The following is a 19202-nucleotide window of genomic DNA, read 5'->3' as shown; positions in this document are numbered from 1 at the left end:
ATGAATCCACAGATAAAATGTAACATGCACCAAACTCTATGAGATTCTAGAAAACATTGTGGTATTGAGGTAAAGATACTGGCTTTAGCACCAAAAAGTGGTAGATGCATGGCTCTGCCCCTATGTGTTATGTGATCTTAGGCAAATAATTTAATACTTTTGGACCTACCTGCATATTAATGTTGTTATCATAGGGATCAAATTCAACAACACATGTGAAAGCACTTTATAAACAAACAGCAGAAATGTTCAAACTCTTAGATTATGGAAAAGTTCTAAAGAGATATTTTAATATATATATTCATTGTCATGTTATAATTTTAGAGGTTCTGCTTATTCCGGTTTTTATTGAAAGAAAAAAGGTGCTAGATTTCAATAAAATATTTAATTAATGTGTCTGTTTCATAGGATAGGGGAAAGGCCAGGATTTGGTCATGGGAATCTAAAATCTGTTATCATCCATTAGTGCAAAGGAAAACAATTTTGTTGCTATTGACATCTTAGTACTTTATAATGTGATCCTTCTTCTTCTTCTTTTATTTACAGACAAAGTAGAGTCAGAATTACTAAAAGGTTATAGTAAATACATACCACATGATGTTGTTGTTATGACTGTGAAGTTATGCATATTATTTGCTGTGCTTTTGACAGTCCCTGTAATCCACTTCCCTGTAAGTATTCTTAAATGGTTTTTTTTTGTTGCTTAGTATAGCTGCTTCCTAATAGGGCAACACTAATTCTTTGCAGAATAGAATGTTTGAGTCACATCTAGTCTTGTATATTTTATTCGCTTGTCAAGTAATTGATCAAAGACTTCATACTTGCATATGGCTCCATGAAAGCATAAAAATAACAGTGAGCCACTAAGCTAATTTGTGCTTTTTTAGATTTAGTTTATTTAGATTTATGTTCTCCCACAGCATTGTTTCCAATTTAGAAACTATAGTTCTTTTAAAGTTTTTGGTATTTCCCCCCTTTAATTCTGTGTCAACCCCCACCTTTAATTCTGTTTTCAAAAAAATGTGCAAGAAAAGTCAAGTCAGCAAAAATAAGCTCCTTCTAGTTTATTGTAAATTTATTTTCACACAGGCATTCTAGTTCAATCTTGGTCAAAACATTTTATTTGCTCTAGAATTGTAATTTAAGGGGCAGAACAGATTTCTGAGAAAATGGGAACAAAGGCTTTGGATATAAATGCATCTGTATGGATTTTCTCTAACGCTGAGTTTTGTAAGAACTGAGGCTTCAAGCCTCCTCCCTGTTTGGGCTACAGTGCCAAGATTACAGCAGGGACTGGATAAATTTTTGTGGGATGTGACTGCCTGCTGTCCCTTTAGCAGTGGGAAGTATAATTAACTATTTTTTCATATTTACAGGCTGTGAAACATATATAAAATAAAATAGTAAGTGGTGTTTCTTTCCCATGCCATGATTTCTTTTTCTATTATAAATTATTTTTTTATCTGTTGAATTTAATGAAAATGATTCTTTGAGATTTTTTATATTTTTATTGCTGGTAATTTAAAAAATTATGCAACCTAAAAAATTGCATGTGAAAATTTTTTCTAGCATTTAAGCTAAATAATTTTTATGAAGCTTACATGGAAAGGTTTAGTGTATAAACAGTTTTTGTGTATGTACACTTTATAATAATAGTTTATACTGCATTTTTGGAATCTAAATGATGTAGGAGGCAAAAATATTATGGTTATTGTATATGTTTCTCTCAGCAAATATTTTGACTTTGATACTTCCTCTTTGCTAAATGTTTCTTTTTCTGTAATACAGGCCAGAAAAGCTGTAATGATGATGTTTTTCTCCAATTTTCCATTCTCATGGATTTGCCATTTTTTTATCACTCTGGCACTCAATATTATCATCGTTTTGCTTGCAATATATGTTCCTGACATTAGAAGTGTGTTTGGTGTAGTTGGTAAGTTTTCTGCTTCAAAAAGTTTACATAATAAAATTGATTAAATTGTTACCCAGCCTCATATGTGAATCCAGCAGTATCCTCTCTTTTTTTCTCTCCGATTTAAAGGTGCCAGTACATCAACATGTTTGATTTTTATATTCCCAGGACTATTTTATCTTAAACTTAGCAGAGAGGATTTTCTCTCATGGAAAAAGTTTGGGGTAGGTTGTTTTTGTTTCCTTCTTTAAGATTTATTTTTAAGAAATAGTTTGTCAGTTTATATTATTTTACCTACATCAAGAAAGTCAATATATTACAAAATATAAAATACATCATTGCGGAGTATGGAAGTTTAACAAATACGCTGATTGTATTGTTTGTCTTTTTTTCTTATTTCCACAGGCATTTGTTTTGCTCATCTCTGGAATTTTGGTTGGGAATTTTAGTTTAGCATTCATCATTTTTGATTGGATTAATAAATAAAAGAAATATTTTCCTACTTACAAAGAATAATATATCTCTATATGCAACAAGGAATTATTCTGGAAGACACCCTGGATGAAAAATAATATTTTAATAAAAATTATTAACAGAAAAGCAGAACAAAATGGCAGTAGGTATGGGGAAGTAAGTATAGCAGTTTTAATCAAAATAAGAAACTCGAAATGCTCTTAAACGTATTGGGCCATTCTTTTGTTTTTCAAATTACTATTTTTAATGGTAGTTTTATATTTGCAGAAATACTGAACAGAAAGTACAGAGTTCACGTATACCTTTTTACCCCCAACATACAGTTTCCCGTATTATTAACTCTTGCGTTTGTGTGGTACTTTTATTACATTTTATGAGCCAACATTAACTATTTTTAACTAAAGTTCATAGTTTACCTTAGGGTTCGTTCTTAGCAACCACTAGCAACCACTGATTTTTTTTTTTAACTTTTATTTTAGGTTTGGGGGTACATGTAAATGTTTATTACATAGGTAAACTTGTGTCACGGGAGTTTGTTATACAGATTATTTCATCACCCAAGTGTTAAGCCCAGTACCCAATAGTTATCTTTTCTGCTCCTCTCCCTCCTCCCACCCTCTATCCAGCACCCCAAGTTGTTTATCCCTTTGAGTTCATAGATTCTTATTTAGTTCTCACATGTAAGTGAAGACATGCAATATTTGGTTTTCTTTTCCTGTGTTAGTTTGCTAAGGATAATAGCCTCTACCTGTGTCCATATTCCTGCAAAAGACATGAGCTCATTCTTTTTTATGGTTGCATAGTATTCCATGGTGTGTATACACCACATTTTCTTTATCCAGTCCATCATTGATGGGTGTATAGGTTGATTCCATGTATTTGCTATTGTGAATAGTGCTACAGTGAACATTTATGTGTATGTGTCTTTATGGTAGAATAATTTATGTTCTTTGGGGTGTATACCCAGCAATGGGATTGCTGGGATGAATGGTAGTTTTGCTTTTAGCTGTTTGAAGAATCACCATACTGCTTTCCACAATTGTTGAACTAATTTACACTCCCACCAACAGTGTATAAATTTTCCCTTTTGTCCACAACTTCACCAGCATCTATTGTTTTTTGATATTTAAATAATGGCTATTCTGACTGGTGCGAGATGATATCTCCTTGTGGTTTTGATTTGCATTTCTCTAATGATCCGTAATATTGAGCTTTTTTTTTTTAATTTGCTTGTTGGGTGGCATGTATGTCTTTTTTTAAGAGGTGTCTGTTCATGTCCTTTGCCCACTTTTTAATGCAATTTTTTTTTTCTTATAAATTTGTTTAAGTTCCTCATAGATGCTGGATATTAGACCTTTGTTGGATGTATAGTTTGCAGATATTTTCTCCTATTCTGTAGGCTGTTTACTCTGATGATAGTTTTTTGTTGCTGTTGTTGTTTTTTTGTTTTTTTGCTGTGCAGAAACTCTTAAATTTAATTAGATCTCATCTGTCAGTTAATTTTTGCTTTTGTTGTGATTGCTTGGTGTCTTTGTCATGAAATGTTTGCCCATTCCTATATCCGGGATGGTATTGCCTAGCTTGTCTTCCAGGGTTTTTATAGTTTTGGGTTTTACATTGAAGTTTTTAATCCGTTTTGAATTGATTTTTATATATGGTATAAGGGAGGAGTCCAGCTTCAATCTTCAGCATACGGCTAGCTAGTTATTTTAGCACCATTTATTGAATAGTGAGTCTTTTCCCATTGCTTGTTTTTATAAGCTGTGTCAAAGATCAGATGGTTATAGGAGATAAGAGACCAGACTTATTTCTGGTCTCTTTATTCTGTTCCATTGGTCTATGTGCCTGTTTTTATACCAGTGTCATGCTGTTTTAGTTCTTGTAGTATAGTTTGAAGTGGGTTAATATGATGCGTCCAGCTTTGTTCTTTTTGCTTCGGATTGCCTTGGCTATTCAGGCCCTTTTTTGGTTTCATATAAACTTTTAAATAGTTATATATAGTTCTGTGAAGAATGTCATTGGTAGTTTGATAGGAATAGCATTGAATCTGTAAATTGCTTTGGGAAACATGGCCATTTTAATGATATTGATTCTTCCTATCCATGAGCATGGAATGTTTTTCCATTTGTTTGTGTCTTCTCTGATTTCTTTAAGCAGGGTTTTATCATTCTCATTGTAGAAGTCTTTCACCTCCCTGGTTAGCTGTATTTCCCAGGTATTTTATTCTTTTTGTGGCAATTGTGAATGGGATTGCCTGATTTGGCTCTCAGTTTGGCTATTGGTGGTATATAGGAATGCTACTAATTTCTGTACATTGATTTTATGTCCTGAAACTTTGCTGAAGTTATCAGCTAAAAGAGTTTTTGGGCAGAGACTATGGGGTTTTCTACATATAGAATCGTGTCATCTCCAAACAGATAGTTTGACTTCCTCTCTTCCTGTTTGGATGTCCTTTCTTTTTTTCTCTTGCCTGACTGCTCTGGCTAGGACTTCCAGTATATGTTGAATACGAGTGGCAAGAGAGAGTAGCCTCATCTTTTGCCAGTTTTCAAGGGAAATGCTTCTAGCTTTTGTCCATTCAGTATAATGTTGGCTGTGGGTTTGTCATGGATGCCTCTTATGATTCTGAGGTATGTTCCTGCAATACCTAGTTTGTTGAGAGTTTTTAACATGAAGGGGTGTTGAATTTTATTGAAAGCCTTTTCTGCATCTATTAAGATAATCATGTAGTTTTTGTCTTTAGTTCTGTTTTTGTGATGAATCACATTTATTGATTTGCATATGTTGAACCAACCTTGTATCCCATATAAAGTGTACTTGATCATGGTGGATTAACTTTTAATGTGTTGTTGGATTCAGTTTGCAAGTATTTAGTTGAGGATTTTTACATCAATGTTAATCAAGAATATTGATTTGAAGTTTTCTTTTTCATTGTGTCTCTGCCAGGCTTTAGTAACAAGGTGATGCTGACCTCATAGAATGAGTTGAGGAGGAGTCCCACCCCCTCAATGTTTTTGGAGTAGTTTCTGTAGGACTAGTACCTGCTCTTCTTTGTACATCTCCACTGATCATTTTACTGTCTCCATAGTTTTGTCTTTTCTAAAATGTCATATGCTTGCAATCATGTAGTATGTATCATTTTCAGACTGGCTTCTTTCATTTAGCAATATGCAATTAAGTTTCTTCTATGTCTTTTTGTGGCTTGATAGCTCCTTAGTATTCCATTGTATGGATGTACCACTGTTTGTTTATCCATTCACCTGTTGAAAGACCTCTTGGTTGCTTTCAAGTTTTTACAGTTGCACATAAAGCTGCTCTAAGCATTTGTGTGCAGGTTTTTGTTTTTCATTTTTTCTTTTTTTTGAAACGGAGTCTTACTCTGTCACCCAAGTTGGAGTGCAGTGGCATGATCTTGGCTCACTACAACCTCCACCTCCCAGGTTCAAACGATTCTTGTGCCTTAGCCTCCAAAGTAGCTGGGATTACAGGTGCCCACCACTACGACCAGCTAAATTTTATGTTTTTAGTAGAGACAGGATTTCACCATGTTGGTTATGCTGATCCCGAACTCCCACTCTCAGGTAATCTGCCCACCTCAGCCTCCCAAAGTACTGGGATCACAGACGTGAGCCACTGTGCCTGACCCCTGCACAGGTTTTTATGTAGACATAATGTTCAGCTTATTTGGGTAAATACCATGAGCACAGTTGCTACATTGTATAGAATATATTTAGTTTTATGAGAAATTGCCAAGCTACCTTCCAAAATGGCTGTAACATTTCATATTCCAGACAGCAGTACAGCAGTTTCTGTTCTCTTACATCCTCACCAGCATTTGGTGGTGTCAGTGTTTTAGATTTTCACCATTCTAATTGGCATGCACTGATATCTCGTTGTTTTAGTTTGCAGTTCCCTATTATGATATTGAGGATCTTTTCATATGGATCTTTGCCATCTATTTTTTTTTTTCTTTGATGGGGTATCTGTTTAACTTAACTCTCTTTTGCCTTTTTTTTTTTTTTTTTTAAGGCTGGTCTTGCTATGTTGCCGCAGCTAAATTTCAATTCCTGGGCTCAAGCGATTCTAGTGCCTCAGCATACTGAGTACTACTGAAACTGCAGGCATACACCACCATTTTTTATTTGTTTTCTCATTGTTGACTTTTAAGCATTCTTTGTATATTTTATATTTCTGTTCTTTTTTTTTTTTTGAGACAGAGTCTCACTTTTGTCTCCCAGGCTGTGGTGTAATCTTGGCTCACTGCAACCTCTGCCTCCCCGGTTCAATCAATTCTAGTACCTTAGCCTCCCAAGTAGCTGGAATTACAGGTGCACACCACCATGCCCAGCTAATTTTTGTATTTTTAGTAGAGACAGGTTTTACCATGTTAGCAAGGCTGATTGCAAACTCCTGACCTCAAGTGATCGCCCACCTCAGCCTCCCAAAGTGCTGAGATTACAGACGTAAGCCACCATGCCTGGCCAGTTTCTGTTCTTTATATGTGTTTTGCAAATATTTTTCCCCCATTTTGTGGCTTGCTGTTTTATTCTTTTAACAGTGTCTTTCAAAGAGCAGAAGTATTTAAATGTTCTTAAATATATTGGTTCAATCTTTTATTTTAAGAAATCAGTGTATTAAATTTATGTACACAGTTGATTCTTAGCTGTGGGTTAATGTTGTCAGCATCAGTCACTAATAAGAGATTGTTCTACTTGGTGTTTTGCCCTGCCTCTAAATCCTATCTAAAAACTTTTATAATTTTCCACTACTGTTCATTATGCAGTAGACCTGTGATGACTGGCTGTGTACTTGAAAGTCCTTTCTCTGAGTTTTCTTAGTTGGTCACTAAAACATGCAACATTCTGCTTGACAAACAGGGACAAAATATTGATCATTTCTATAATATTTTGTTTGGAGTTCATAAATCATTGCAACTTCTCATCGACGTGGCTTATTTCTGGTTAGGAACCAGAAGTTAGGACTCTCCTCCCATGAGTATTCCACATAAAGGGCACATTGTTAGTAGCCTACCAAAGCCAGGGTGTATCAGTAAAAATGTAATACTACCCTGGTACACATGTAAAGTAGAGAATTGCATGCAAAGTGCAATTTTCATATATGGAAATAAACACTTTTGCAGGTGCCCCTTTGTTTCTTACTTAGGAAATAAGCTGAAAAATTGACAAATGAGCTTCTCTTTTGAGAAGATCAGACATACTTATTTGGCAACTTGAGAACAGCATAGCGTAGTGGTAAAAGACCAAAGCTCTTGGGTTAGACTTGAAGTCTCAGTGAAAGGCACACTACGTAACCTCTATAAGCCTCCACTTTCGCACCTGTAAAATGGAGTTAACGCTTATTATACAGTCATATTGATAGAATTAAATGTTATATATAAATTAGGTGCAGACCAAAACAGACTCTTTTGATAGATTAAATGTTTATCCCCTTCGTCGATTCCCTTATGTGGACCAATGAAATAAATTTGCTTTCCACTAAGGACATGGAAACATATTTTGAATTTCTTCATCTTGCATGACAATTATCTTCAGAATCTTTCTCTAGCCTTCACTCACAGGGGAACTGGCCCCAAGTGCACATTTTTAGTGCTTTCTCACAGTTTACCCAAGCTGTACTCTCCTACTAATAATGCCTTCCTGAAACTAGGCACTTAGCATGGTCCCAGGGTACTGCCAGACATGGATCCCATGTGGCTTCAGGTCAGCCAGAGACAATCAATCTGATAGCCTACTGCTTGTACCCTCTTTTTCTGTTTATGAAATTATGGATCCAAATACAGATAGGTGTACAGCTGCTTAAGGAAGTCTAACTCCAGTAATACCAAAATAACCCTAAATCTGCAACAGATGCAAGGATGCCCCCTGGGGCAAATGTTAACTGTGATGACAGCTGGGCATCAATTAATACATTTGTCACCTGCTCATGAGATAGGATCATGGGAGATTTTGCAAAAGGACAATCTGTTGAATAGTCTGCACAAAACTTAGTAGCAAGAAAAATTATTTGTTCGGGTATTCATTTTTATTTTACTTAAATATCCTACCTTATCTAGTGGCCTGTTTTGAATCACAACTTTCTCTCTGCATTTAGATGAAGTTAATAAGATGGCTGGTGAGAGCAGTGCCCCCTTCAACCAGGATTACCAAAAAAAACCTTGTTCAAGTGCCCCTCAGAATTTTTCCTGGGAAATATGGGCCTTCTCATTATGGGCTTAATGTTCATAATTTATTAGGTAATAACTATTTAAAATAAAACTAAGTAAAGCAGAAAATATATACTTTTCTAACATTTGGAGACTTGTTTGCTAAATTAAAAGACGAAGTGCCAAGACTGTAAATTATTTTCATATGTTAAGGATGAATGTTTAAATTGTACTTTTTTTTTTTTAAACAGAATGTTTACTCATGAGCTTAGCATTTAAATGGTTAAAACAAGGCTTTGAAGTTAACACTCCATTAAGATGAATGGTGGTAATTCACACCTCTGCTGGTGCTATATTATTTCAGTCTGGCTGTGGAGAAAACAAGACAGCAGTAGGTTGATTTACTGTGTGAAGGCCCTTTAAACACCCAAGGTCTGGAAATCTTTGGGTGTGTGTGTGTGTGTGTGTGTGTGTGTGTGTGTGTGTGCCATCTAGAAGCAGAATCTGAAATTCAACACAATCTGGGTATAGAATTGAGGCCTTGGAAGTACCATAGATTCTATATTATCCAGCAATTCCATATCTGGCATTTGACGGGTGGCATGTTACTAGATCAACCCAACCTCTCGGGCTTTGTTTGCTTCTATACTATAGAGTTTTTTCCTACCACAGCATTTTTGAAACTTCAGCTTAGTATGCTGGTAAATCCATCAGTGGAAAAGCAGAAATGAATCATCCATTTTCTGGTGAACTTTATATATGCCTTTGAATGGGCTATGAGCTAATCATTGGTCTTCATGTGCTCCTTTTTAAAATATGTTCATCTTTGCAAAATCTCCTGTTTTATATTTGCCTACATATAAAGCATCTACCTTGAAGAACTTTACAATTTTTTTTCTCATATCCCTGGGGTAGTGAAGTAAGCAGAGATCAGTTGAAAAAGGCATTTCTTTCTCAATGTGTCCTTTATACTAGTACTAAATTGTGTTTGAAATGTGTATTCCACCCATTGGTAGAAATGCTATAGCCATTTGACCCTGAAAGGATTCATTTTAGGGCCTGGGAATAAAGTTATCTTAACACAAATGAAATAGCAAATACTGTATAAGATGTTAATGAGTTTGGAAGATCTCTCTTTAAGGTAAACAGATTTTTCTCTTCTCCCTTCTCTGTCCTGCATGTTTGCAGGCTCAGGTTACTGGATAATCTGTGGGTAGCTGGGTGTGGAGAGTATTTCCGCTCTGGCTGGCTGTAGTGCTGACACTGCCAGTACAGTACATACAGAGAGAAAATAGATGCTAGAAACAGAGGGACTCAAACTGAATTAATTTTAACCGGTTTTTCTTTTCAGCATGTGTTAGAATTAGAATTTCTCTGTAGCTGTGTTAGAATTAGCCCTATATTAAACATACTTTGCTTCCTGCAGATTTTTCTGCCTGGATTTTTGGTGTCACAATTTTTGACCTTAGAACATTTTAGAACCTTTTTATTATATTGAGGAATTTGTGGGTTTTTTAAAATTCAAATACGTAATTTATTTATTCTTCTACTGGTAATCCTTCTGTATTTTTTCCATAAAGAGGTAGGAAAAGTAGAGAAAACAAAATTTTGATGGAGGATGATTAAAGATATTGTGAGCATAATTTCTTTATTGCAATGAGAATTCTTTGTTTCTCACCCTTCTTAAACAATCTGATAAATATGTTTACTGTCACGATAATCTGTTGTCCTGCTCTGCCAAGCTCTCAGTCAAGACGAGCAATTAAGGAACAGTGAGTACTCATCTTGGCTGATGGCCAGGTGGACAGATAGGAATAAGAAATTTATTCACCTATGGTACAAAGTAAATGGGTAGAAAGGAAAATTGAGTTGCCAGGGAGAAAAAAAATACACAAAAACAGATGGATGAAAAGACATTGTAATATGGGTGCTATAAAGGAAAAGACTTGCAGAGAAATGTTTCTCACTCGTTTGAATGTACAGTCATCCCTTGGGGGATTGGTTCCAGGATCTCCCTCATATACGAAAATCCATGCACATTCAAGTCCTGCTGCAGAACCACATACACAAAAAATCAACCCTGTGTATACATGCGCAGGTTTTGCATCCTGAAAATGCTATGTTTTTGATCTATATCTGATCTATGTTGATTTTAAAAAATCAACTGTTAGTGAACCCGTGCAGTTGAAACCCATGCTGTTCAAAAGTATATATTTTATCTAGTTGGCATCAGTGGACAGATACACAACACAAGCAAAAGGGCTGACTAAATCATTCAGCAGATTCTTAGCATATACTATGTCCTAGAGGTTGAGCTACTCCTAAGGTTATGAAGCTATGTAAGACATGCATACATACGTCTTGCTTGAAAAAAGTTCACATACAACTTTGACTGAACATTTTCAGAACAGCTTGTTAAGTAAAACTGCTTAAATGAAAAATTATACATATATTTTTCATATATTTTTTTCATTTTTTTATACATATTTTTTAAAGAAGATTTTGGAGTCAAAATTACCTGTGTTCAAATCCCAGCTCTATCCCTTTCTAATTTTAGAAAAGTTACTATTCTCTGAACTTGCTGAAGGTCGATATTTGAGCTTTCCCTCAACCAGAGGAAATTCTCCTTCAAGTGAGATTACATGATATTTGGGGAAAACTCAAGTAAGCCGTTAAACGTTGAATATATGTACACTTTTATTACTTTACTGTCCCTCAAATCACATAGCTTCCAACCATATGTCTCTTCTCCCATCTCTGCTTCATTTGGTCAGCAGCCTGACCAGAAAATGGTGTTCTAGAAATATCCTGACCAATGCATTTATTTTCACTACTGATGTACTTTTCCCAGAAAAGTAGTAAAATTATCCACATATTTTAGTGTTGCAGTAAATATTATCCACATATTTTGACTTTACATTAGCATTTTTAACAATAACATTATACTTTTGGTTTATAAAGTATGTGGTCAGAAAAGCTACAGGCTTTTGTTAGGTGAATTATCCAGGTTCCTAGAACCCTGTACTTGTTCTATTGTTTTACATTTTTAAATATAAGGGAATATATATGCACACACATGTATGAATAGGCACACAAATATATACATATATATGTGTGTATCTGTTAACTGTATGTTAAATTTCATCCTGTTAGCTTCAGCTCACCACTCAAGCAGATGAGACCTTTTTTTGAATCTTGATTATTGTGCCTCAGATAATCAATTTATCCGTGAATGGGATGAAAAAAAATAGAATTATCTTGATTCCCTGCTTTTGTGACATCTTTTGTCATAGTTCCATTTTTTTTTCATCCCATTCACAGATAAAAATGTTAAATGAGACATGACTAGAGGGCCCTGAAGGCCACCACTATCAGCATTTCTCCTGAGTTATTATTAATCTATACTTTCGGTGAAGTTGTTAACATTCCTGTAGTGTCATCTAACCTGCATTTCCTCACTTCCCTTAGAAGTGACCCCCAAATCATCAGGTACAGTCTAAACTCTTACCTGTTTTCTGTATTTCTAGTTGCTTCAGAACATTTCTGCTTGGGGGTTCCACAGTCACTTCAAACTTAACATGTCCAAATCTGTTACTCACTACAGTTTTCTGATATCTGTCAGCAACCCCACTGTTTTCATCCAACATCCCAGCTGGCTTTCTTGCTTCCATTCCTGCTACTGCAGTCCACTTTCACACTGCAAAGTAGTTGTTTAAAAATTGAAATCAGATTATGTTGCTACCCTGCTTAATTTCCTTCAAGAGCTTTCCATCTCACTTAGAATGAAATCCATGCCATGGCCTGCAAGGCTCAATTTTGTCTGTACTTATTTCTCCGATGTCAGTCTAGCTTTCTCATTCTCCAGCAACACTGGCCTTTCTGCCCCTTGAACACAACCAAGCTTGCTCCCTCACACACACTGTTTTCCCTAGTTAGAACATAGTTTTCAAAGACCTTTGTAAGCCTGGCTCCTTATTTAAGCCTAAGGTCAACTGTCACCCCCTCAGAGAGGTCTGCCCTGTCTGTCTTATGGTCATGACCATCTTTTGGCCCCCAACACATGGTAGTGCTTTATAACTTTATCCTGTTATACAGGTCACTGCTGGAAATCTTGTTTATGTGTTGTCTATGTCCACTAGACTGGTAGTTTCGTAAGAACTGGGACTTAACTGTCTTATTTATGACCAAATCCTTAGAGCTTAGGACAGTGCCTGATATTTTGGAGTGGCTTAATACTTGTTGAATGAATGCATAAAGGAATCTAACAGACTGTGTCCTTTTACTCTTTACCTCCAGTCTGTCACGATGTCATTTCTTCTTTTGAAATGCCTCCTGTATTTGTTTTTATCCTGTCCCCGGCCTCCTGCCAGATTCCTGCCTAAATCTCAGGCTTCATCTCTTGTGCCTAAACTATTGCAGTGATTCTCAATTCAGGCTGCTCCTCGGCATCACTTGGGGAACTTTGCAAAAATTACCACATCCAGGTTCCACCCCAGCGAATTAAATCCAAATCTCTGAGGGATACAACCAAGGCATTGATATACTTCTTAGAGCTTCTCAGATGACTCTAATGGGCAGCTACTGGATTGCTGTATCTGCCTGCTAGCAGATGTGTGTCTTCTAGTCCATTTTGCCTGTTACTGTTCTCTGGTCTTCTTGGAATCCTGCTTTCATAATATTACTCCCGTGCTCAAGAACCTATAATGGCTCACTACTACTCCCATCAGTCCCAAATTATGGCTCACTGCTACCCCCATTAATCCCAAATTCCCTTGCCTCATCCACTAAGCTGTATTTCAGCCTTTTCTTACATATGTTCTACAATACCCTAAAACTGCTTTTTCTGTCTGGCACTTGATTTGCCTTTTATTACCCTCTTCTATATCGTTACTTCTCTCCCTTCTCCCACCTCCAGGTACACACGCAGAATGTGACTTATTTTCCACCTGTCCAAATGCTTCCCATTCTTCAATATCTAGCTCAAATCCCAGCTCTGTAAATACTGTATTCTCCACTCCAGCCTACCCCTTATTATCTATATGATTCTTTTAGTATACATTATTAGTACCTTGTAAGATTTTTTTCTATTTTTTTCATAAATTACTTTTGTAATTTTGTATTCAGTTTTTGAGTGGGTGATATGCGCATGGTACAGATTTTAAATTTACAAAAATGCCCTCTCATCCAATTCTGTCCCCAGCATCCTGTTTTCCTCCTTGGAAGCTACCACTTTTACAGCCTTCTGTATTCTTCCAAGTATATGCTATGCCCCTTTTAGAGAGAGGGAAAGAATACACAGGCACAGGGAGAATACACAGATATACACACACAAATCTTGGCATAAAACATGAAATCCTCTGCCCCTTTGACTTCTCTTCACTTAAGATTATGGCTTTTTTTTAGTTGTGCTGAAACAAAAAACACCTAAAATGAAATCTGCCCTCTTAGCAAACTTCTTATAAGTGTATGATATAGTATTGTTAATTATATGCACGTTGTATAGCAGATATCTAAAACTTTTTCATCTGGAGTGACTAAAATTCTATGCCCAATTGAACAATGCCCTATTTCCCTGTCCCTGCAGCCCCTAGCAACTGCCATTTTACTTTTTGCTTCTATGAATTTGTCTACTTTAGCCACCTTGTACCAAGGAATCATGTAGTATTTGTCCTTTTGTGACTGGCTTGTTTCATTTAACATGTTGTCCTTAAGTGTTATGCATATTGTAGCACATGGAATAATTTTCTTTATTCTTTAAGGCTGAATAATATTCCATTGTATGTGTATACCGCAATTTCTTTATCCATTAATCTGCCAGTAGACATTTAGGTTGTTTTCACCTCTCGGCTATTGTGGATGATGCAATGATGAACATGGGAGTGCAAATACCTCTTCCAAGATTCTGTTTTCAGTTACCTTATATCCAGAAGTGGGATTGCTGTATCATAGGGTAGTTCTATTTAAAATTTTTTGAAGGCTCTCCATACTGGTTTCCCTAATGGTTGTGCTGTTTTATGTTTCTATCAACAGTGCACAAGGGTTCCAATTTCTCTGTATCCTTGCCAGCATTTTGTTGTTGTTGTTATTTTGATAATGATCATTCTAACAGGTGTGAGACAATATCTCATTGTGGTTTTGTGTTTGCATTTCTGTGATAATTAGTGATGTTGAGCACCTTTTCATATAATGGTTGGTCGTTTGTATGTCTTTGGAAAAATTTCTTTCAGGTCCTTTGCCCTTTTAAACTTGAATTCTTTTTGTTTGTTTGTTACTGAGTTGTAGTAGTTCTTTCTATATTTTGTATATTAACTCCTTATCAGATATGTGGTTTGCAAATATTTTCTCTCTACTTAAAATTTTTACTCTGTTGATTTTTTTCTTTTGCTTATGTTGGATGTTGTCCCACGTGTCTATTTTTGATTTAGCATTATGTTTTGGAGATTATTTTGTATTAGTATACATAAAACTCCCTAAATATTTCAATAGCTGCATAACATTCTGTTAATGCATAGACCACAATTTAATTAACTAGTTTCCTATCAATGCCTGTTGAGGGATTTTTTTATTTTAAAATGTTGCTATTTTATGTAACGCTTCAAATGTTATCTTTGTATACATATGTCATTTAGCACATATATTAATTATCTATAGGGTATATTTTTATCCATTTAACTGGAATTCTGGCTTAAAGGGCATGTGCATTTCTAATTTTGGTAGGTATTACTACATTAACTTTCATTAAAGATTTTACTAACTGGGCACAGTGGCTCACGCCTGTAAGCACAGTATTTTGGGAGGCTGAGTTGAGTGGATCACTTGATCCCAGAGGTTCAAGATTAGCCTGGGCAACATGGCAAATGCTTGTCTCTACAAAAAATACAAAAATTATCCAGGTGTGGTGGCATGTGGCCGTAGTCCCATCTACTTGGGAGGCTAAGGTGGGAGGATCACCTGATTCCGGGGAGGTTGAGGCTGCAGTGAGTTGTAATTGCTCCATTGCACTCCAGCCTGGGTGACAGAGTGAAACCCTGTCTCAAAAAAAAAAAAAAAAAAAAAGATTTACTGATTTACATTCACAATAATAATGTAGAAATTGCTCTTTCAATTTTGTTGTTTAGCTTTTCACATTTAAACACTTTACCTCTCTGACTCAGTTGTAATTACCCAAAGACAGGAACTATGACATGTACATATTAGCATCTCTCACAGCAATTAGTTCTCAGTAAATATTTGTTAAATCTTACTTCATTGTGTATTTAGGGAGTTTTCTCATGAGTGGTATTTCTGATGAGACCCATGTGAGAATTGTCCCCTTTGCGTGTGTGCTGTTCCCAGGAAACGATGTGACTGTGTGTGATATTCTTAGGCGAGATGCTTAGTCTATTTTGTGTTACTGGCACCTGGGAAATCCAGTATCAAGATAGCAGTAGTTTTGGTGTCTGGTGAAGGCCCTGTCTCTACTCCCACTATGGCCTTTGAATGTTTCATCCTCTGGAGGGGAGGAATACTGTTCCTCAAATGACAGATAAGCAAAGACAGAAAGCCCACTTCCAAAAGCACTTTTATTTTAATTATTTTAATTTTTAATTTTTGTGGGTACACAGTAGGTGTATAATTCATGGGGTACATGAGATGTTTTGATGCAGACATGCAGTGTGAAACAATCACACCATGGAGAATGGGGTATTCATCCCTTCAAGCATTTATCCTTTGTGTTACAAACAATCCAGTTATACTCTTTAGTTATTTTAAAATATACAATTAAGTAATTATTGGCTGTAGTCATCCTGTTATGCTATCAAATAGTAGGTCTTACTTATTTTTTCTATGTGTTGTACCCATTTACCATTCTGACCCCTCTCCTAGCCCACCACTACCCTTGCCAGCCTCTGGTAACCATCCTTCTGCTTTGTATGTCCATGAGTTCAACTGTTTTGATTTTTAGATCCCACAAATAAGTGAGAACACTTGATGTTTGTCTTTCTACGTCTGGTTTATTGCACTTAACATAATGATCTCCAGTTCCATCCATGTTGTTGCAAATGAAAAGATCTCATTCATTTTATGGCTGAATAGCACTCTATTGTGTATATGTTCCACATTTTTTTTATTCATTCATTTGTTCATGGACACTTAGGTTACTTCCAGATCTTGGTTATTGTGAACAATGCTGCAACAAACATGGGAGTGCAGATAGCTCTTCACTCAATATACCAATTCCCTTTCTTTTGGGTATATATCCAGCAGTGGGATTGCTGGACCATATGGTAGCTCTATTTTTATTTTTTTGAGTAGCCTCCAAACTGTTCTCTATAGTGGTTGTACTAATTTACATTCCCACCAACAGTGCACAAAGGTCCCTTTTTCTCCACATCCTCTCCAGCATTTGTTATTGTCTGTATTTTTGATAAAAGCCATTTTAACTGGGGTGAGATGATAACTCGTTGCAGTTTTGATTTGCATTTCTCTGGTGATCAATGATGTTGAGCACCTTTTCATATGCCTGTTAGCCATTTGTTTGTCCTCTTTTGAGAACTGTCTATTCAAATATTCTGCCCATTTTTTGATTGGATTACTATATTTTTTCCAATGGAATTGTTTGAGTTCCTTATGTATTCTGGTTCTTAATCCCTTTTCAGATGGGTAGTCTGCAGATATTTTCTTCTGAAAGCACTTTTATTAAGATATTAAACCTACTAATGAAGGTGGAGCCCATGTGGCCTAATCACCTCTTAAAGGCTCTATCTCCCAATACATCACATTGGCAATTAAATCTCAACATGAGTTTTGTGGGGAACAAACATTTAATCCATAGCAGACACTATTCATTGCTATAGTTCTTCCAGGATCCTGTATTATCATTAACCCAGCAAGGCCAACTATTCATTGGATCTATTATCAAGTTTGGTTTGTTTGAATAATTCAGTATAAATTAGCTAAATGAAAAGGCTGTACTCTATAAGTTTTTGCCATCTTTTTATTATGAAAAATTGTAAACATGAATACAAGTTGAAATAATATGCCCACCACTGAAATTTAACATTTATTCATATTTATTTTGTAACTCACATATAAATTATATGTAAATATACAGCTGACTCTAGAACAACATGGGTTTTCTAACTGTGTGGGTCCACTTATATGGGGATTTTTTCTGCTTCTGCCACCCCTGAGATAGCTAGACCAACCCTTCCCCTTTCTTCTACTCAGCCTCCTCAACATGAAGACCTTTATGGATGTGGAATGAAGACCTTTATGATGATCTACTTTCACTTAACAGTAAATATGTTTTCTCTTCCTTATGATTTTCTTAATGATGTTTTTGTTTCTCTAGCTTACTTTATTGTAAAAAAAAAAAAAAAAAAAGTATATAAGCATACAACATGTGTGTTAATCAGCTTATTAGTAAGACTTCCAGGAGGCTATCAGCAGTTAAGTTTTGGCTGGGAGTCAAAAGTTGTACACATATTTTCAACTGTGTGGTGGGTGGGCACCTCTGACCCCCACGTTGTTCAAGGGTCAACTGTATATACAAATAAGTATATATTTGCTGAATGATTTGCAAAGTAAGTTGCAAGTAAGTTACTGACATTCCATGAAGCAATAAGTGAAGTTGAAAATTAATTTTTGTAAATGTTACTATCTACCTTAGCTCAGGCTACTATAACAAAATGCCATAGATTGGATGGCTTAAACAACAGAAATTTATTTCTCATAGGTCTGGAGGCTGGGAAATCCAAGAGCATGGTGCTGGCTAGAATTATTTTGGTCCTGATGAGGGCCTCTTCCTGGCTTGTAGATGGCTGCCTTCTTGTGTCCTCACATGGTAGAGAAAGAGTGATCTCTATTCCTCTTCCTATAAAGCCACTAATCCCATTATGAGGGCCCCACCCTTATCAGTTAATCTAAGCCTGATTATGTCCCGAAGACTCCATCTTCAAATACTTATGGGTTAGGGCTTCAATATGAATTTGAGGGATTGGAGGAAACACAATTCTGTCCACAGCTTTCTGTGAACAAGCCTATTATTTTCTTTCTTTCTGTCTTCCTTTCTTTTTCCTTCCTTCCTTTCTTTGTTCTTTTTCTTTCTTCTTTCACAAACTTTGTTCCTTTCTTCAAATGGAGAAGAAATTGTTTGATGCAGCTGGTACCAGAACTTCTCTTAGTAAGGGAAATATCCTTAATGTCTTTTTTTTTTTTTTTAGGAAAATATATTGATAAGTCATTTAGGTATGAAAGGTGAGATCTTATATGGTGACACAGCAATGTGAGTGTATTAAATGCCTGCAAATTTTATACTTTAAAGAGGTTCATTGTATGTTATGTGAATTTCACCTCAATCAAAAATTGTGACCCTGTGAAATGGTTGGCAGGAGAAGAGGAAGTGAGAGAGAAAGCTAAACTACTCTGCATAAAAGAGATAATGTGAATTTGGGAACTGGAGAAAAGCAAAGGGAAAGAGGCAGAGAGTGCTAAGCCAGTGCTAGGAGTCTAGAGGAAAAGTGGCTGACGGGCATTTTTAGAACAGAAACGTTTAATATTCAGTTTTAATTTGCCTGTCTCTGTCTCCTGAAACCAATAAAATCACTAGACACAAAAATACCTTGTGTGAACAGAATTGTGTATGTACCCTTTTTTTAGATCTACATGGGA

General features: G+C 35.9%; 1 protein-coding gene across 4 annotated transcripts in view; it reads left to right on the top strand.

Annotated features, from left to right (window-relative positions):
* The window catches only part of SLC38A6 (solute carrier family 38 member 6), a 63428-nt gene extending 61010 nt beyond the window's left edge, over positions 1–2418 (top strand). For 2 of the 4 annotated variants that reach the window (XM_032245933.1, XM_032245936.1), the window contains 4 exons: positions 547–671; positions 1789–1933; positions 2042–2136; positions 2318–2418. In XM_032245933.1, coding sequence (XP_032101824.1) covers positions 547–671; positions 1789–1933; positions 2042–2136; positions 2318–2398 — 446 coding nt within the window. In that variant the 3' untranslated portion in view covers positions 2399–2418. The remainder of the gene's footprint in view (positions 1–546; positions 672–1788; positions 1934–2041; positions 2137–2317) is intronic. The other 2 variants (XM_032245934.1, XM_032245935.1) reach the window with 1 other exon arrangement.
* The last annotated feature ends 16784 nt before the right edge of the window (positions 2419–19202 follow it).

This window comes from Sapajus apella, unplaced genomic scaffold, assembly GCF_009761245.1.
Source record: "Sapajus apella isolate SASKATOON/1434 unplaced genomic scaffold, GSC_monkey_1.0 scaffold59, whole genome shotgun sequence".
Classification (NCBI taxonomy): Eukaryota; Metazoa; Chordata; class Mammalia; order Primates; family Cebidae; genus Sapajus; species Sapajus apella.
The sequence above is the reverse complement of the archived record's forward strand: the minus strand, read 5'-3'. Positions and strand labels throughout refer to the sequence as shown.